Source organism: Cucurbita moschata, unplaced genomic scaffold, assembly GCF_002738365.1.
Source record: "Cucurbita moschata cultivar Rifu unplaced genomic scaffold, Cmos_1.0 Cmo_Scf00051, whole genome shotgun sequence".
In the NCBI taxonomy this organism is placed as follows: domain Eukaryota; kingdom Viridiplantae; phylum Streptophyta; class Magnoliopsida; order Cucurbitales; family Cucurbitaceae; genus Cucurbita; species Cucurbita moschata.
Window position 1 is genome coordinate 326891 of NW_019268567.1, and position 17909 is coordinate 344799.

General features: G+C 38.1%; 2 protein-coding genes across 2 annotated transcripts; both read right to left on the bottom strand.

The window, feature by feature from the left end:
* Nucleotides 1–5009: 5009 nt before the first annotated feature.
* On the bottom strand, nucleotides 5010–5398 carry LOC111436039. The gene is made up of 2 exons (XM_023073717.1): nucleotides 5080–5398; nucleotides 5010–5030 (listed from the first exon to the last, which is right to left on the bottom strand). The coding sequence occupies exon 1, from the start codon at nucleotides 5340–5342 to the stop codon at nucleotides 5136–5138; it is 207 nt and encodes a 68-aa protein (XP_022929485.1). The 5' UTR covers nucleotides 5343–5398; the 3' UTR covers nucleotides 5010–5030; nucleotides 5080–5135.
* An 8879-nt stretch (nucleotides 5399–14277) lies between these two features.
* Nucleotides 14278–17178, bottom strand: LOC111435864 (oligopeptide transporter 3-like). Its single transcript, XM_023073431.1, has 6 exons — nucleotides 16637–17178; nucleotides 16365–16462; nucleotides 15684–16253; nucleotides 15305–15560; nucleotides 15028–15210; nucleotides 14278–14957 (listed from the first exon to the last, which is right to left on the bottom strand). The coding sequence occupies exons 1-6, from the start codon at nucleotides 17105–17107 to the stop codon at nucleotides 14343–14345; spliced, it is 2193 nt and encodes a 730-aa protein (XP_022929199.1). The 5' UTR covers nucleotides 17108–17178; the 3' UTR covers nucleotides 14278–14342.
* Nucleotides 17179–17909: the final 731 nt, after the last annotated feature.

The window sequence follows — 17909 nt, forward strand, 5'->3', positions numbered from 1 at the left end:
AAAAAAAAAAAAAAAAAAAAAAAAAAAAAAAAAAAAAAAAAAAAAAAAAAAAAAAAAGGCGAAACGCCTTAAATCTCGCTGGAAATCGTGGGATTTCTGGTGACTCATGCCTTCCAGCCAGGGCGTATTAATGTGTATTAAACCCTAGGTACCTTAGTAGCCGTCTTTTCCTTTTTGAGTCACTGTCATACCTATGAGGGAGGAGCCGAAGGGTTTAGGTGAGGGATCGAAAACGTTGTGAGACTTCAGATTGGGTTGGGAAATCAATAACGCCGTGAGCTTTAGGTAGGATTAGGTGCCAGTGTACGTCGGGCAAGGAGGAACAGACGCGCCACCAGAGATGGACGAACGACGATGCTTCAATAGGTGACAGTAGCCAAGCTCGCAATTAGGGCTATTGAGGTGTTCGGGCACAGGTCAACCCTCGGCATTCTGCGGTCCGTCTCGACTGGCGTGCAGCCCACGCCTCGCAGGTCGCACTCGGACACCACCATTGGGCCTCGTTCCTTTTCGGCCCAAACTAGAGGCACGCCCAGAAACCCTGCGCCATTAGGGTTCTTCGCAGCCCGTCGGTTTCGGATCCACCGGTGGCTCGGCTAGGTCGGCTCGACAGTGCGGCTTGGCGGCGTGGCTCAACATCCGAACAGTATACCGATTTTTAGGTTTTTGACCCTTCTGGAGCCATTCTCACCCTTGTTTCAGCCATCTGAGGTCAGTATAACTCCATTGTGATAAAATAGCTTGTGATACAAATGTACCTTGGTAGCTAGGCATAAGAGCTAGTTGTGAAAGGGCTCTAAATGTATCATGTTATCTTATAGGAGGTAGTTAGGCGCCGGAGTTAGTATTGTGGGTGACTTCGGCCAAGGCCAAGGAGGTAAGTGACCTTACTGTTGGCGTTAGTTATGTATGTATGTTGGTGCGTGCTATGTGGCCCTTGCATGCACCATATGTTGTTGCTGTATGCTAGGTTGGATGTTTCTTGCAGTGAAATACTATGCATGCTATGTTTATGTATGTGATTCTTGTAGTGAATTGCTATGTATGCCATGTTTATGAATATGATGTTGTGACATGGTGTGTTGCCCTGTATGTATGATGAGCTTGATTGACATGTCATGATTGTAATGAGAACCCCGCATGCCATGAATGAGATGACTAGTATGCTATGATATACTTGCTCAATGTGGACCTGGTTATGCTATGATATGCTTGCTCAATGTGGACCCGGTTATGCTATGTAATGCGGCGAGGGGATAGAACGTTGAATGTATAATGTCATGGAGGTAAACCTTAAGAACCTCATGCACGCTATGGTTATGTACCTGGGGACTCCCCTGTTATGCTACTGATGGTATAGATGCGTATATTCGATATTGTGTTCGCCATGATATCATGCAGGCCCTTCTTTGTCTGTGGCGTCCGGTATTGTATGTCATACATACCCGACCAAGCCAGGCCCAGGGAGTTCGCTTGCTAGCTCGCTTGGTGGGCCCACAGACACACACGTGGGCCATGTTTGGAAAATTACCATGCATCCACCCCCGCCCGGATAAAGCAAGGGCCTAAGGCCATGGGAAGGAATGGAAGACAGACCCCTCTCTCAGCTTCGTGCTTCTAACACCCTGCGGCATGTATGGTTATTATGTGGGACATGTATGGTTATTATGTGCGACATGTATGGTTATTATGTGCGACATGTATGGTCATTATGTACGACATGTATGGTTATTATGTGCGTTATGTATGGTTATTATGTGCTATAGTTATGGCTGTTATGTGCGACATGTATGGGTATTCTGTGCGACATGTATGTGTGTTGTGTGCGTCATGTATGTGTATTGTTTGCAACATGTATGTGTATTGTGTGCGACTACTTGTATCCAGATGTATGATTATGTGCTTAACCCCAACAGTGGGGCTACTTACTGGGTATTTTATATAATACTCAAGCCACGTGCTACCCATATTTTCAGGTAAGGGCAAGGCTCCCATGTACGGCTGACGGTGGATGCTGCGAAGGCCATGGAAATCCTGAGGAGAGTTTGTAGTGTCTTAGGTGCCTTGTTGGATTTTTTTGGGTTCATAGTTATTGCAATTGTTTCCTTTAGTTCTCTGTTGATTATTTCTAGGTTAGGTTGTCGTTATTGACTTCCCCAGGTATGAATTGCTTATAATAATGAACGCATTGTTGTTATTGAGACTGTCTTACATGAACTCTTGTTCGGTTGATTATGCAAGTATAAAGTAACATCACTAATTAGGTTAGAGAAAATTAGGGGCGTTTCATTACGTATGCATGCTTCATAGGCTCGTTATGTCATGAATAAATGGATGTATGACTAGCATCATAAGCTTATGCTTTGATTTCAAGTTATGAAGATCTCATCCATATTTACGTACGTCATGTGCATTAGGATTGTGAGATCCCACATCGGTTGGAGAGTAGGACGAAACATTCTTTATAAGGGAAATTTGATTATCATCAGTTCTACAAGAATGATTAGAAATTCGTCTAACTAGTCCTTAATCGTGAACCTAATTAATTATCATAGGTCTGGATAACTATAAAACTAGTATATATGACGTAGCTCCAGAACATGGAAAATGTTAACCGTTCATATTTAGGAGTGAAAGCTACCTAACCCTGAAATGAATAGGATTAGATGAAGGTGTGGCCCAAAATGGGATGACCCACATGGGTCACAACGTAGACGAAAAGGGCACCATGTGGTTCGGCGAAGGCACAAACCATAAGTATCATCTTTTTGTACCTTACACAACCTCTTTATAATAATAGGTGTAGAAGATGACATCCGAACTGCAATGCTTTTGTCAAAGTAATTTGGTTGAGAAGTGAATATAACAAAAGTAATTTGGTTTTTTCAAATCACAATGATTTCTACTACTTTTTCCTTCTACATTCATGAGCCCCCATATAAGAGAAAACACAAGGAAAAGAGAAAAAAAATTGTAATTAATGAATTCAGTTTCGGCACCTTATGATCTCGATATTCCCTTGCAACGTAGCCACGTTACTTACTCCTCGCTTTTTTTATGCGTTAAGACTATCCCTACAGGCTAACACGAGCCATTTTAGCACACTTTATCCCTCTCACATGCATACTAAGAAAATTCTCAGAAAGACACCAACCTAAAATTGCTATAGACAAAGTATGTTTAACCATGAAGTTCTTAGGGTTTAGCCAAATATATATATATATATATATATATGTATGTATGTATGTATGTATGTACACACGTCTTTAAGTTTTTTTTAGCCATCCTATTCTCAACATCGCTGTCATTCAAATGTGATCTTGGTTCATTCATATACCCCTTCTTTACTCGGGTGTCATGTGCCCATCAATTTCTGCATTGATTCTTCCTCGAACCATATGTTACTAGGAGAGGTACCGCTCTAATACCATTTATAACAACTCATGTCCATGATTCAAAATCCAGATTCGAACACTGTCATTCTCCTAGATTATCTTTTCTACTTGAGTTTCACATGTCCACTAGCTCCTATCATTGTGGGCGTGTGACACCTGAGTAAAAGAGAGGTACATAAATGAAGTGAGATCACGTCTAAATGAGAGCGATTCTAAGGAGAATGACTATATTTAAAAAATTGGAAGTCACTACCTATACCAACCACGTACACCTTCATATTTTTGTTGTTCAATCAAAAGAATTCTAAAGTTATGCATGCTTTATTTGAAGTAATCTTATGTTGAGTTACCACTTGGAAAACAATCAAAAGAATTCTAAAGTTATGCATGCTTTATTTGAAGTAATCTTATGTTGAGTTACCACTTGGAAGTTTTCCAAGGAGTGAAAACAAACCATATTTAAAGAACAGGTATTTGTTTATAGGGATAGCCTTCGCTCTTTGAAGACGGTCCAAACCAAAATTAATAATTTATTAATCTTTTCATTTCTTGACCAATAAATTTACCAACTTTAAAATATGTAATAAATTATTGATTTTTTTACAAATTATTAAATTCTAGTTTTGTGTTAGGTAAAACCTAACCTATTAATTTAGGTGAATAATTTTTAAAAACATTTACCAAAATTTAACAAAAGTTTCACGTGACAGACACCTGGAAAAAAGCGTGCCCACTTTTCTTTCACGTACTATATTTATTGAACCTTTTGTTATGCATTTAATATTTACCATAATTGCATAGTTATGTACACAAAATAATGCAACATCTATACATCTACCTTAAGGGGAAAAAAATGGTCAATTGACCATTCTTGTGACTCACCATTCTTAATAAAGTCTCTACTTAAATGTTCTAAGTTCCTTAACAAGGTGTACAAAAACGTAGACCAACACGATATTTATTATCATTGTATCTACTTATACAAAATTCAATAATTGCGAGCAAAGTTCCAACTATAAACCTTTAAGATATTAATTGATATTTTATTTTGTATTTTACTGTGAGATCTCACTTCGATTGAAGAGAGAAACGAAACATTCCTAATAATGATATGGAAATCTCTCCCTAACCGACGTTTTCTAACATCTTAAATGAAAGTTCGGAGGAAAACCTAAAGAAAACAACATTGAAGATTCTAATTTAATTTATGTTCCTTAAGAAGGTGTTAAAAAAAAAAAAAAACATTTAAGATTGAATTATGATAATTAATATTATCCCCACCTAAAAGTAAATAAATGAAAATGAAGTTTAAAGGAAAAATGGGTGCATTAATTGGGTGTTATGTATATAATAAAGTGCTATGTCTTTCCGAAGGTTTATGGCCAGTTAATGGGAATATTTTATTGGTCCACGCGTATTTTTCTAGGGCTAAAAAGGTCTATTATGACATCATACAAGTTACGAGCAGAGAATATTTAAAATTATTTAAAATTTTGATATTTTAAATCCGAAAATAATCATTCTTCATTCATCTCCTTTTCTTAATCGTTCATGTCTAATTGTGGATTATAACGTCTTTGATCAAAATATAATTTAACTGGTCAAGAAATATATGTTATTACAGTATTAAATATTCCTATTATGTATACAAATGAGATCAAAGTATGAAAATTCAAAAAAAAAAAAAAAAAAAAAATCCAAGAAAATATTGGGAAAAAAAAGGAAGAGGGAAAGTGAGATTTATCTGTAAGATTTAAGAAGAGCGCCACAAGTGGAACAAATGATGGCCTTCCAGAAGGTGGAGTGGATGGGAATCCGGCAAAATGTGGTGGAGGTTTCCATTTCCGCCACCCGAGCTCCCCGTCCGCAGCGGGAGCACGTTCCAGCCACCGGCTTCGTCCGCCGTACCGTCCTCCTTTGGTGGATCAGAAAACAGAAGCAAACCATTCCTGCCGGCGACCTCTGTGTGTGTCTCTCTCTGTCGTGGATGGAAACTGTATTTTGGGTGTGTCTATGGCGGCCTCTCAATTTTGTTTATATACACAATTCTCACTTCTCATTATTTATTCTCAACAATACCCATTCTACCCCTCCTTTTCTCATTACTATATTTCCATTCCTCATTCAATTTTTCCATTATTTATTTACCATTAGTATATTCCTAAAATATCAAAATAAGAATTTGAACTTTCACAAGTCGAGGTTTCGATATGAGTTTCGACATGCAGTTTAAGAATTAAGTCCGTCTATATAAAACATGAAAGCTCACTAAATTTGTTGTCAATCGGATACTTGACAAAGTATGTAGGGATCGTATGTCCACTCCCCAATATGACATCTACTCGAGAATGATTGAAAATGCCTCAAAATATACTATAGTGGGAGACATGATATCATCTCTCCACCACCTCTGACCTTTTTGGCCCAAGCGAGCTACCCTTGTGACACATGCATGTGTCACAATGAGGGTGAATAAGAAGTAATGGAATATGTTATTTTCGGTTGGTTAACATTTAATTCCTACTACTTGATTAAACAATACCTAAATGCCTCTTTGGACGAACATTTATGATTAGTTAATAAAAACTTAATCTAAATTCTCCAATAAGAATATTTTATTTTTTAATATAAATATACGTTGTTGGAGGAAAGTTCCACATTGACAAACTTAAGGAATGATTATGAATGTATAATAAAAAAAAATACTATCTCCAATCGAATGAGGCCTCGTGAGGAAGCCCGAAGTAAAGTCATGAGAGCTTATACTCAAAGTGGACAATACCATACCATTGTGGAGAGTTGTGTTCAACTAACATGGTATCACAGCCATGTCAATAGAATTCTCAAATGTCGAACAAAAGTATTGTGAATCTCGAAGACATAGTAAAAAATGACTAAGACTCCAAAAGAAAAAGAGTCGAGTCGAGTCTCGATTAAGAGGAGGTGTTTGATGAACATGGGCTTAAATTTTTGCAAATTCAATAAGATTAATTATGAACCAACTTGAAGGTTGACCCCAAGTCCGAGTATACAAATTGTGTTGGAATTTGAAAAAATCTTAATCCTTAAGTCATTCACTTTATTTCTTACTCGGAGTTGATTAGACCCAATGCTCCGTGGGGTAGGGTGGGGGACACACATTAATTTCTTCTTTATGCCTATATTAATGTGTTTACTATTTCGAAAGTTAAATCATTCATTTGATTTCATTACATCATTAGTATAGCGTCTCAACGTCCCAAATTTTGGTTGTCTTTTGAACAAAATATTTGTAACTATCTCATGTCTAAAATATAGAATTTAAATTAAATATTTAATGGCTCTGAATTGGACATCCACATGCACATATAGGCTTACACATTCCGTATATCGACATCCAATGCTCCGTATATGTACATGCACATGCACATGGACCCACTAGGCGATTATCCCATTTTCTTAAACCCTAATCCTAAATATACGCTTACACGCTCTCGTATAGTCATGCATGAAGTCCTGCATAAATATCTAATAAACAATAAAAAAATACTTGTTAGTCATACAACACAATAGTGCATCCAATTAGCCATCGAGATTCCAACAGTGAGCCCACTTACCGTTCAAGCTCAATTTGGTGCTCTTAAGCTTGCTTTAATCAAATGTTCTCGATTCAATTTCACATAGTCTAATTTCACATTCTATCCACTTATAAAATTGAGCTAAGAACCCAACTTGAATCCAATATCATTTAACTATCCCAAAATTAATTTTAAACTATGCTAGAAATATTTAATTACATAATCAATTTCACAACGGTTAAAAATTCGTTGAGGAGAGAAGTTCAGAATAGAATTTTCAATAGATTGCCAAATTCTTGTTATTTACAGATCCACACGACCCTCAGTATGCTCTTTTGGTATTACGAAATTTGGAAGGCATGTTCGAAGCGTTCGAGAATTCGTTGTCAAATAAAAGAATCTCAGTACGAAGGAAACAAGCTGGGAATGGATCTAGGATCTGTGCTCCACCATGCATCACATTGCAAATTTTAAACTTAGTCGGTTGACATGGACGTTAGCCAATTATGTGGAGGAGGATGTTATAGTCATGCTTGTCCAAGACATATTGTCTATGGCTGCATGCTCGTGACATGTCAAACTCTTTCTACTTGCTTTTATGTTGTATTACTTTCTTATTACATGTCCAGCAAAATCATGTCTACTCTTGCCAGATCTAAATGGTCCCGACCAAGTATTGTAATCGCTATTGCCTACATGTTTTCAATGCAATTTACTTTTACTCACCAGCGTTTTCTAAAATGTAAGCGAGGATACATGAGAACCTATTCGGATGATATTAACTCAAATCACAACATTTTTAAAATTTGAAAACATAAAACTAAGATATTACATAAAACAAACCCCAAAAATGGACCAAGAATTTTGGACCCTTTACATGTCAAAATCTTCCCTTTCATACCCTCCTCCATGGATCTTGCTTTATATATTTAGTTGATTTCTTGATTTCGGGGACATTTATTTTTGTTAACAAATCTCATTACGGACATGTTTAATTGTCAACTAAACCAATAATTGAATGAGTGTTTTATTCTCAAACCATTCTTTTTCATTACCCTCACTTATGATTAACATAAATGTGACTGTTTTCTAAAATATGATAAATAAATAAAAAAAACGTCGAAATATCAAACTCTGGTTTAAACCATTAATTTGGTAGACAAAGTTGGTAAAAGTTTGGTAAAAATTAAAGGTGTTTTTTTCTTTTCCATTTAATGAACTAGGGGCATAAAAATAATTTTACCTTGTTACATCGTAATTATTTGCTAGGGATCGGGAACATTATGTTTTAAAATGGGTCTATTTTCAAACGTTTAAAAGACCCATAGACACAAGACAAGCATATCTCTAAGAAGAGTGCATACACCCTTGCCAAGCTAGAAATTCCAAAATTAGCCCTCAAAATATTGAGTTTAGTTTTGTGTGTATAAAAGAGTTAAAGCAGAAATAAAGATGGGAGGAGGCCCAGTATTAAAATGTATTTTATGTATTACGTTTAGTTCGGGTCAATCTAAGGTTTTTATTCAATGAACTCGAAACCGAACCCAATCATTTCGGGTTTAGGAAAAATAATCCAACCCAATTCCTATAATTCGAGTTGGGTTGATCCGAGTTGTCGGGTTGTATATACACCTCTACCCAAGATTTGATGTTCGTATTCTTTTGGATATACACAGGCATAGCCATGTACCAACACACCAAGTTTGGCTTGAATGAGACATATATATGTCAACTATATATCCAAATTCACTCAATGTTACAATGTCTTCTGTGTATGATCTTTAAAGTTGAATGATTCTAAGTGATTTTTTAGAACTATTATATTCCAATTACCGTTCAATCATGTTTAATGTACGTTTCAGTTATGCTCTAGATTTTGTTGAGTTCTTACGCTAAATGATGGATGAAATTTAACCATCGTGAGCTTTTATTATGAATTTCATTTACTTGTACAATCGAGCAAGAGACTTTTAAGTTCACATTATGACGATTTTGAGAATTTTTTCAATGTTCTAATCATTAAGTTAGGAAGCAATAGCTGTGGTAGTCCTAGGTCCTCTTAGATACTTGGATAATTGGACTAATCTTTGTGAGCTTACATGATGAGAGAGTTCTTGTGGGATTATGAGCATTTTCAACATTACAAGACCTTTGTGTGTCTTTAGAGCTCAGAAGTTGAACTACTTTGTAGGCACATACTTGAGAATTTGTGGGGGCTTTTTGGTGGGCACCCCGTTCTACAAAATAGTTTTTGCCTTGAACTGCCACCCGTCCGGGAATTAGATACTTTGCCACTTTCAACTTGTAAAACAAGGGAGTCGAACATAAATATATCGAGACCACGTTCCAATGAAAGTGATCCCGAAGATGTGATAACTAAGAAACACTAAAAAGAAATAAAATTTAATATATATACGAATAAGGTGTACCCACCACTAGGGTTCAGGGCGAGATCAGTTTGCTTGGCTTGAAGCATACAATTTTAACAACCAAAATTTTGAAGGTAGAATAAAAGGAATTTGGATTAAATAAATATTAATATATACGAGAGAATTAAGAAAATTCAACTATCGCTGGCCATGTGGTATCAAGTTTTTGACTCCAAGAGATGACTGAATAGTAAGAAAGTTTTCAAAATGCCGTGTGCGATCCCACATCGGTTGGGGAGGAGAAAGGAACATTCTTTATAAGGGTATGAAAACCTCTTCTTAGAAGACATGTTTTAAAAACCTTGAGGGGAAACTCGAAAGAGAAAGCCCAAGGAGGACAATATCTACTGTTGGTGACCTTGGGCCGTTACATGCGAGTTCTGGCTTCAAAAGGTAATTTCCTTGAGCCCCATGGTGTCGAAAGAAGGAACAGTAGTGGACCTGACTAAGGTTAATGCAGTAATGGAATAGTCTCGTCCGACTATAGTGGTCGAGGTACGTAGCTTTCTGAGACTAGTAGGCTACTACTGTGGGTTCATATAGGATTTCTCTAGGATTATAATCGCCCTGTCCCAGTTGACATAGAAGGGATAGTCGTTTTATATGAGATTGAGCATGAAGACTGGTAACGACGCCAATGCTTATAATACCGAATGGGACTGGGAACTTCATTATACATATTGGTGCATCGGGGAAGGGACTAGAATGTGTACCAATGTAGAATGAGATGGTGATTGTCTATGCCTCCCAATAGTTGAAAGAATACGAGAATAACTACCAACTTATGACTTGGAGTTGGTGTAGTGGTCTTTGGCCTGAAGATCTAGAGGCATTACTTGCATGGAGAGAAGATATAGATCTACATACATCACAAGATCCTCAAGTGAACATGAGGTACATGAGGTGGTTGAAGTTAGCCAAGGACTACGATATGGACATTGTCTACCACCTAGGCACAACAAATGTAGCCGTCGAATGCCTAAGCAGGAAATGGCCCACGTCGACACTGACACGAAATAGGTTGAGATATAGGCTAACAAGGAGAGGGTCGAGATAGAAGTGATGGTCAGAGGAGTAGCAACAAGGACTACGATATGGACATTGTCTACCACCTAGGCACAACAAATGTAGCCGTCGAATGCCTAAGCAGGAAATGGCCCACGTCGACACTGACACGAAATAGGTTGAGATATAGGCTAACAAGGAGAGGGTCGAGATAGAAGTGATGGTCAGAGGAGTAGCAACAAGGTTGGCCCATTGGACCATACAACCGATTCTGAGGCAACAAATCATAGCAACATAGGAAGAGAATCTTGGGCGAAGTTTATGATTCGCTCACACATGAGAGTTTTCATTGATCTCATATGACAGTCTTCTCTAGAACGTAAGGTTATGTATTCCAGACGATGATAATAGGGGTGTTGTTATCAGAGCCTCACAACTTGTTGTACACGATGCATCCAAGAAGTACCAAGATGTATCAGGATCTAAAGACCTACTACTGGTCGTATGGTATGATGAGGGGCGTAGCAGAATACATGTGATGTCCCACACTGGTTGGGAGGAGAACAAACCACCATTTATAAGGGTGTGAAAACCTTCCCCTAGCAGACGCATTTTAAAGCCTTGAGGGGAAGCCCGAAAGGGAAAGCCCAAAGAGGACAATATCTGCTAGCGGTGGATCTGGGTCGTTACAATACATGAATAAGTGTTCGTTTAGTCAACAAGTTAAAACACCAATACATAATNGGTCGTTACAAATGGTATCAGAGCCAGACACCGGACGATGTGCCAACCTTCTCGCTGTTTCCCGAAGGGGGGTAGACACGAGGCAGTGTGCCAATAAGGACACTGGGCCCCAAAGGGGGGTGGATTTGGGGGTGGTCTCACATCGATTGGAGGAAGGAAAGAGTGCCAGCAAGGACGTTGGGTCCCGAAGGGGGGTGAATTGTGATGTACCACATTGATTGGGGAGGAGAACAAACCACCATTTATAAGAGTGTGGAAACCTTCCCCTAGCAGACGCGTTTTAAAGCCTTGAGGGGAAGCCCGAAAGGGAAAGCCCAAAGAGGACAATATCTGCTAGCGGTGGATCTGGGTCGTTACAATACATGAATAAGTGTTCGTTTAGTCAACAAGTTAAAACACCAATACATAATGAGGGGAAGCCCGAAAGGGAAAACCCAAAGAGGACAATATCTGCTAGCGGTGGATCTGGGTCGTTACAATACATGAATAAGTGTTCGTTTAGTCAACAAGTTAAAACACCAATACATAATGAGGGGAAGCCCGAAAGGGAAAACCCAAAGAGGACAATATCTGCTAGCGGTGGATCTGGGTCGTTACAATACATGAATAAGTGTTCGTTTAGTCAACAAGTTAAAACACCAATACATAAACCCTAAAAAATAATGTAACATCTGAGCATTTCACAACGAAAGTAGGAAGATGTGGTCATGGACTTTATCTTGGGGTTTCCAAAGGCAAGAAAATGCTTCGCGTTAATCTCGGTCATCATTGATAGGCTGACAAAATCGGCACACTTTATTTTAAGAAAGATTACCTATTTGATAGATAAGTGGACGCAATTGTACCTAGAGGAGATAATCAAGTTACACGGTGAGCCAGTATTTATAGTATCAGGCTAAGATACCCATTTCACGTTGAAATTATAGAAAAGTTTATAAAAGGCATTGGGTACTCAATGAAGATTTAGCACAACCTTTCACCTTCAAAGTGATGGAGAGACAAAGTTGTAAAGGATCCACACAAAAGCCATATCCAATTAGCTACAAAAATAATTTTCACCCATGCAAATCAAAGGACAAGCCCTTACAAGAGACGCACGTCATAGATTATGAGCCTCTAGTCCTATAAAAAGACTTGAGCAATGAAAAGCAAAGTGATAAGGATCATGGTGTTCCAATTGTTTCAACTAAATCTATTAGGCGATCCAAGGCCAAAAAGATTCAACAAGCATTCATTCTTCACTAGGCTCGGTTCAACCTCCAGTTCATTTGTTACAAGCTAACCCAATTGAGGAACGACCCTTTAGAGCTTCATAAGTGAATATTTGCACGCTTGAAGTGGAGGATGAGATCGCTATATACATATATATATATAGCACTTGATTGATAAGTTTTTTTTAGAACTTTATTTATTATTTTAATTCTATAAGTTCTTGCGGTGGGTAAAAGGGTTGGAAGTTACTTGTCAAAATGACCCTAACTTCTTTTTTACTCGACATGTCGAGGGTAGTGGAGGAGTAAATTAACAATCATGACCACTAACTTATTTTAATGAACATTTGAAAAGTGGAGTTCTTGTGTGTAGAGACTATAAATACACACAAATTAGGATGCAAGAAAGCATATTTTTTATTAATAAAATTGAATTCTCAAGTTGAGACTTTCATGTTTGGAAATTGAGCATCGTTTCTAAGTTTCAAGCAATTCTTATGATAGATTGCAAGCCATTCAATCAAGCCAAGTTCGATCATGAAACAACTCAATTTAGAACAAGGTTTCAAATCTTACTTCTAAATCTTTGATTTTAAAATGTAATCTAGTTCTAGCATTTTTTGTTGGTTTATCCAAATTTTGTATCTGAATCGTGAAGAAACAGCTGCCGAAATGGATTTGCTAGACCCACGAGTAATGGTGTGAGTCTTTTCATGGATTTGTAAGTTACTCCGGTTGGATAATGAAAATCCCACATACGCTAATTTAGGGAATGATCATGAGTATATAATCAAATAATACTATCTCCATTGGTGTGAGACCTTTTGGGAAGCCCAAAGCCAACCCATGAGACCTTATGCTCGAAGTGGACAATATCATACCATTGTGGCGAGTCGTGTTCGTCTAACAACCCCCATATGAACTTTAGATTAAGACGAGCTTATAGTATGTATGAAAATATGTTATTAAATTTTAGAACTGAAATAAGTTAATTTGATTGAAAATAAACAGTTGAACTGTTATGATGCTCGATTTTTATGATAATGATAGAATGCATTCATAATTATACAAAAGTGAAAGTATGACTAGATAACCATGTTTAGATCACTATACTATGTCCCTTATGATGATATGATCATGCATGCATGTTGATGTTGTTGTGCGGGGACTATTAGGAATTTACCAACTAAACCCTAGTCATGAACATGACTCAATAGTCGAAGTTTTATATAACATTTTATTATGTTTATTAGCGGGTAGAACTAGGATTAAGCTCTAAAATGCATGAACCTTGTGAGATAAACCCAACGAGCATCTTGTGGGTGTGGTTAGGGGGTCTCTAACCACTCCCTAATCATGATTGAGTAAGGACCAAATAGGTATATGAGTGTTGGCAATATTGAGGGTCGCAACCTCCTTTTATGATTATAATATTATGAAGCTCATTAGGGAGATGCCAACTAAAACCCTACTAGAAAATCTGAGAACATTGTCCATAAAGCTATGATGAGAACTATGGGTTGGAATTGACCTCGGAGTCGTGCCTCGAAGACCTATGAGATATTAGTCTATGAAAATGATAATAATGATATAAGGGACTAGCAGAACATCTAATCTAATTAAGATAACTTGAAACCTTAGAACCATCTAACCAAGATAACTACCTTAGAGTAGCAAGAACGAACCCTTAGAAATGAGGTCCCATACACGGGTAAGAAAGAGAACTTATGACTTTCGCATCATGACCCTAAGTCGAGCTTAGTCGGTGCTTGAGTCTCTTGAAGGGAACTTTACTAGAATTTTATTTTATGCTTTGCTCTTTCCATTGCCATACACTAAATGATATAGCACAAGTTGTAGTTAACATGATGCCATATATAAACCCTACCCAAATCACTACAAACTAACATTTACAAACAACATAAGTAAACAAGAACTTGAACCTAACTCTCGGTAACATAATGGCTATCAGTTTCATCGTCTCGGGCTTCGACGATCTAGCTAAAACACTGGACATCCTTTAACGATGATCCCGGGAGCGGTTGGACACTTAGCCAAAGGACAGTGATCGGGCTGTGATCCCCACCACTTCAAGCTATGGCCCCCATTCTGCAACACAATGAAAAGCAGCACGCCCATGAACGCTGTCCCTGCGTCGAGCGCGGCCGAGAGGATGTAGTTGTACTTCTGCCACCATCGCTTATGGTATCGGAAGACGAAGTAGTTGAAGATGGTACCAGTGATGAGCCAGCTAGCTATGTTTGTAGGAGTTGCTGGTGGCATCCCTGCAAAGCCATAGGATATAACTGGTATGTTTATCAGTGCAATCCATTTCTTTTCAGGGAAAGCTTTACTCAATGCCCAAATAGGAACCGGAAGAACAGCTCCGATCAGGAATAGCCACACCAAGTTTCGATACAACCCGCCCGGTCCAAACAATCGCCTTGGTCCTATTAGTCCCCAGATAACAGATGCATCAAACGTCACTCGGTATTTCGGACACGTCCATGGGCTATCAGGTTGGAGAGCCTCAGTATCACAGATGTTCTCAATATTGTCTAACATCCACCAAGCAACGGCGAGGTTAATGGTCCCGGCAACGAGTGTCCCGACTAACTGAGAAAACACGAATCAGTCAAGATCATAAAACTCTCAAAAGAAACATTGAAGTTTGCTAAAAGATCACCTGGGCAGTGTACATGCATCTTGGGGGGATTTTCATGTAATGGCCAAGTTTAAGATCAGATAAGAAAGAAAGAGCATGAACGGTACTGATTCTTCCATAGATCTTGAAAAGAAGATTTGCTATTGGTTTTCCAGGGAGAATATAACCAATGATGAGCTGTGCTACGATATCATATCCAGGTTGCTGCATAACATTCCATATGGATTTATAAGTCGTTTGTTTTAGAATGTAAACAAAGTCGAGTGTGTGCTACTACTACTAATTCCCGTTCGATTACCTGGTTGGTTGTGGCTTGAATGACCCCGATTGGGAGGGTGACAATCCAAGCCATAGCGAAGGCGAATAGCATACCCCACCACGGCAGCTGCACGACGTCCTTCCACACAATCGACATCAGAAGAGATATCACAGTGCTACCAAATAATAGGATCAAGAACCACCATTCTGGCACTTGTTTGTAGTATTGCATCAGCTTGGCATGGATGTCCAGTCTTGCATTCTTCATTGCTGCCCTGCTCTGCTTCCATATGTCCCTAAAAACATTGAAAGTGCAGAATCTTAAACTTGGTTTATAACTATAGTGATATATGTATTCGATCTCTAGTCTCTAAACTTAATCGACTTAATGTGTGAACAAACATGGGTTGATTGCATACCGGCCGTGAAACAATGCGACATGTGTAAGAGTAGCAGTAAACCTGGCAAAGCCAGATCCAATGGAGAGGGCAAACAAGGGGCTAAGATAGAGCTTCCCGTAGTTATTATAAGCAGCAACATTGAGCTCAAAATCGGGAGTCAAAACCTTGGTAGTATCATATTTCTGGCCTGTTCTGGTGAAGAGCTTATTAGAGAAAATGGGGAATTTGCGAGCATCGAAGGTGTTGAACTTCCAGTAGCAAACAGGGAGGATGATATAAATGAACATAACAAACCCAACACCCACGTTTAGAATTGAGGACCATGGCGACACCAGTGGGCTTCCATGGTAGGCCGAAATCCCAGCCCAATCAAAGCTGAAAGCACCGAGCCCAAGTCCACTTTGGCTCGACCCAATTTGCTGAGCCGTGATGCTGCGAGGCCAAACCCAACAAACCCACGAGAAGAATGATAAGATTTGTAACAAGTAACCTGGAAAAGCGTAGTACACAAAGCTTGCTCCCATCAAGATTAGGAAGAATTTCATCCTTGTCATCCCTTTTGATCTGTCCTCCGTCTCATGAAGGGCTCTAAAACAGGACAAAGAAAACAGAGCAAGGCAAAGAAAACAGAGCATGTCAGAGTTAAAAGCTGCTAAGCCTCTCAGCTCCAAATCTGGAAAAGGGATTAAGAAACCGTACCTGAACAGAGAAACCTGTGCCAGATTTGCAGGCCACCACATTTCAACAGGATCTACCAGGTACCTTCTCAGCATTCCAGCCCATCCATATCCCAAAACCTGAAGAACAGCCAAAGAGAAAAAAAAATTCAAAACAGGGGAATGTAAGAAAAGGGTCTAGATCTTATCAATCGGGATGTTTTAGAAAATGGGTGTTCATTATTTTTGACTTAAATCGATATTCAAAAGACAAAACTTTGGAATTGGCCCTTTTTCGTTCATAAAGATGCAAACCTGGGTAGTTAAGACGATGAGAAGGGCTAAGAAGAAATTCAAGCCCTGTTTATAATAAGCTTTCATGACAGTAATGGCGCCGATGGAATAGGCGTCGCCGCCGCCATAGGAGATGCCACAGTTAGCAAAAATGGTGATAATAACATGCTCCTTCATATTGAAAGGGCTAGGATTGAGACTAAACTTCCATCGAAAGAAATGGAAGTCCCTGTTTGGGAGAGTGGAGGCCATGAAGCGGCCAATTGGGAGAACAGCGATCTGCATAAGAATGGCGGAGATGGCGAGTGGCTGAGAACGGTAAGTGAAGAAAGTGTTGAGGAAAATGAGAAGGCAACAAGAAACGAGACCAAGAACCCATGATCGAAAAGTCATCACAGGAAGAGTCGGGTCGTCAGTTTCTGGCACCACCAGAGCCACCTCCTCCACCGAGCACCGTTCCTCAGAAGGCAGTTCGCCGCCGCCATTGGACATATCAGCGGCGGCGGAGGAATCTGGGTGGGGCAGGGTTTTCGAGGAGATTGAGAAGGCGTTGTTGGGGAAAACAGAGAGAAAGGGAATTGAAGGAAGAAGAAGAAGACGACTAGAAAGTCAAAGGGCTGATTCAGAAATGTCAGCGATACGTTCAATATTTATAGTTACTTTTTAATTTTTTTTTTTTCATTTTAGATTTTTATTTTAATTGATATTTATGGATTTTTACTATGCGATTATGTTCGAACAATAATCTATAAATAGAGATTATTAAGTGAGAAAAACAAACACAAAGTGTTCGGAGATCGTGAATACTTTAAAAAGTGTTAGGACCCTTGAAACTTTAAAACTTTTATTAGGTTACTATTTAAACAGAAACATTAGTAAAATAATAATTTTAAAAAATTTAACGGTTTAATCTTACTTTTAAAAATTTATGGGTATTTTTTAAATGTGATATTTTCTATAAAAAAAAAATTTAATTTTTTTTTAAAAAAATTAATGGTATTTATTAGTCTTTTTTTAGTTAAATTTTTTTATAATATACTATAACTACATAGGTATGAATATTCTGGAGGGCATTTAACTTTTCAACCATCTAAATTTAAAATATATGTTTAAAATAATTGAACGACCAAAATTTACTGATTTAGGCATGTGATAATAAATATATTCACTAAGCTAATATTACAATATTAAACTAAAATAATTATATAGATTAAGTCAAATTTGAATGATTCTAATCATAATACCTAAACTATATAAAATTGCAAAAAAAAAAAAAAAAAAAAAAAAAAAAAAA

Excerpts from the sequence above, each read along its gene's own strand:
- LOC111436039 (XM_023073717.1), bottom strand. The coding sequence starts at position 5,342 with ATGGTTTGCTTCTGTTTTCTGATCCACCAAAGGAGGACGGTACGGCGG.
- LOC111435864 (XM_023073431.1), bottom strand. The coding sequence starts at position 17,107 with ATGTCCAATGGCGGCGGCGAACTGCCTTCTGAGGAACGGTGCTCGGTG. Across the intron at positions 15,561-15,683 it reads GTCGCATTGTTTCACGGCCG|GGACATATGGAAGCAGAGCA; the intron begins GTATGCAATCAA and ends CAATGTTTTTAG. Across the intron at positions 14,958-15,027 it reads GATGCATGTACACTGCCCAG|TTAGTCGGGACACTCGTTGC; the intron begins GTGATCTTTTAG and ends GTGTTTTCTCAG.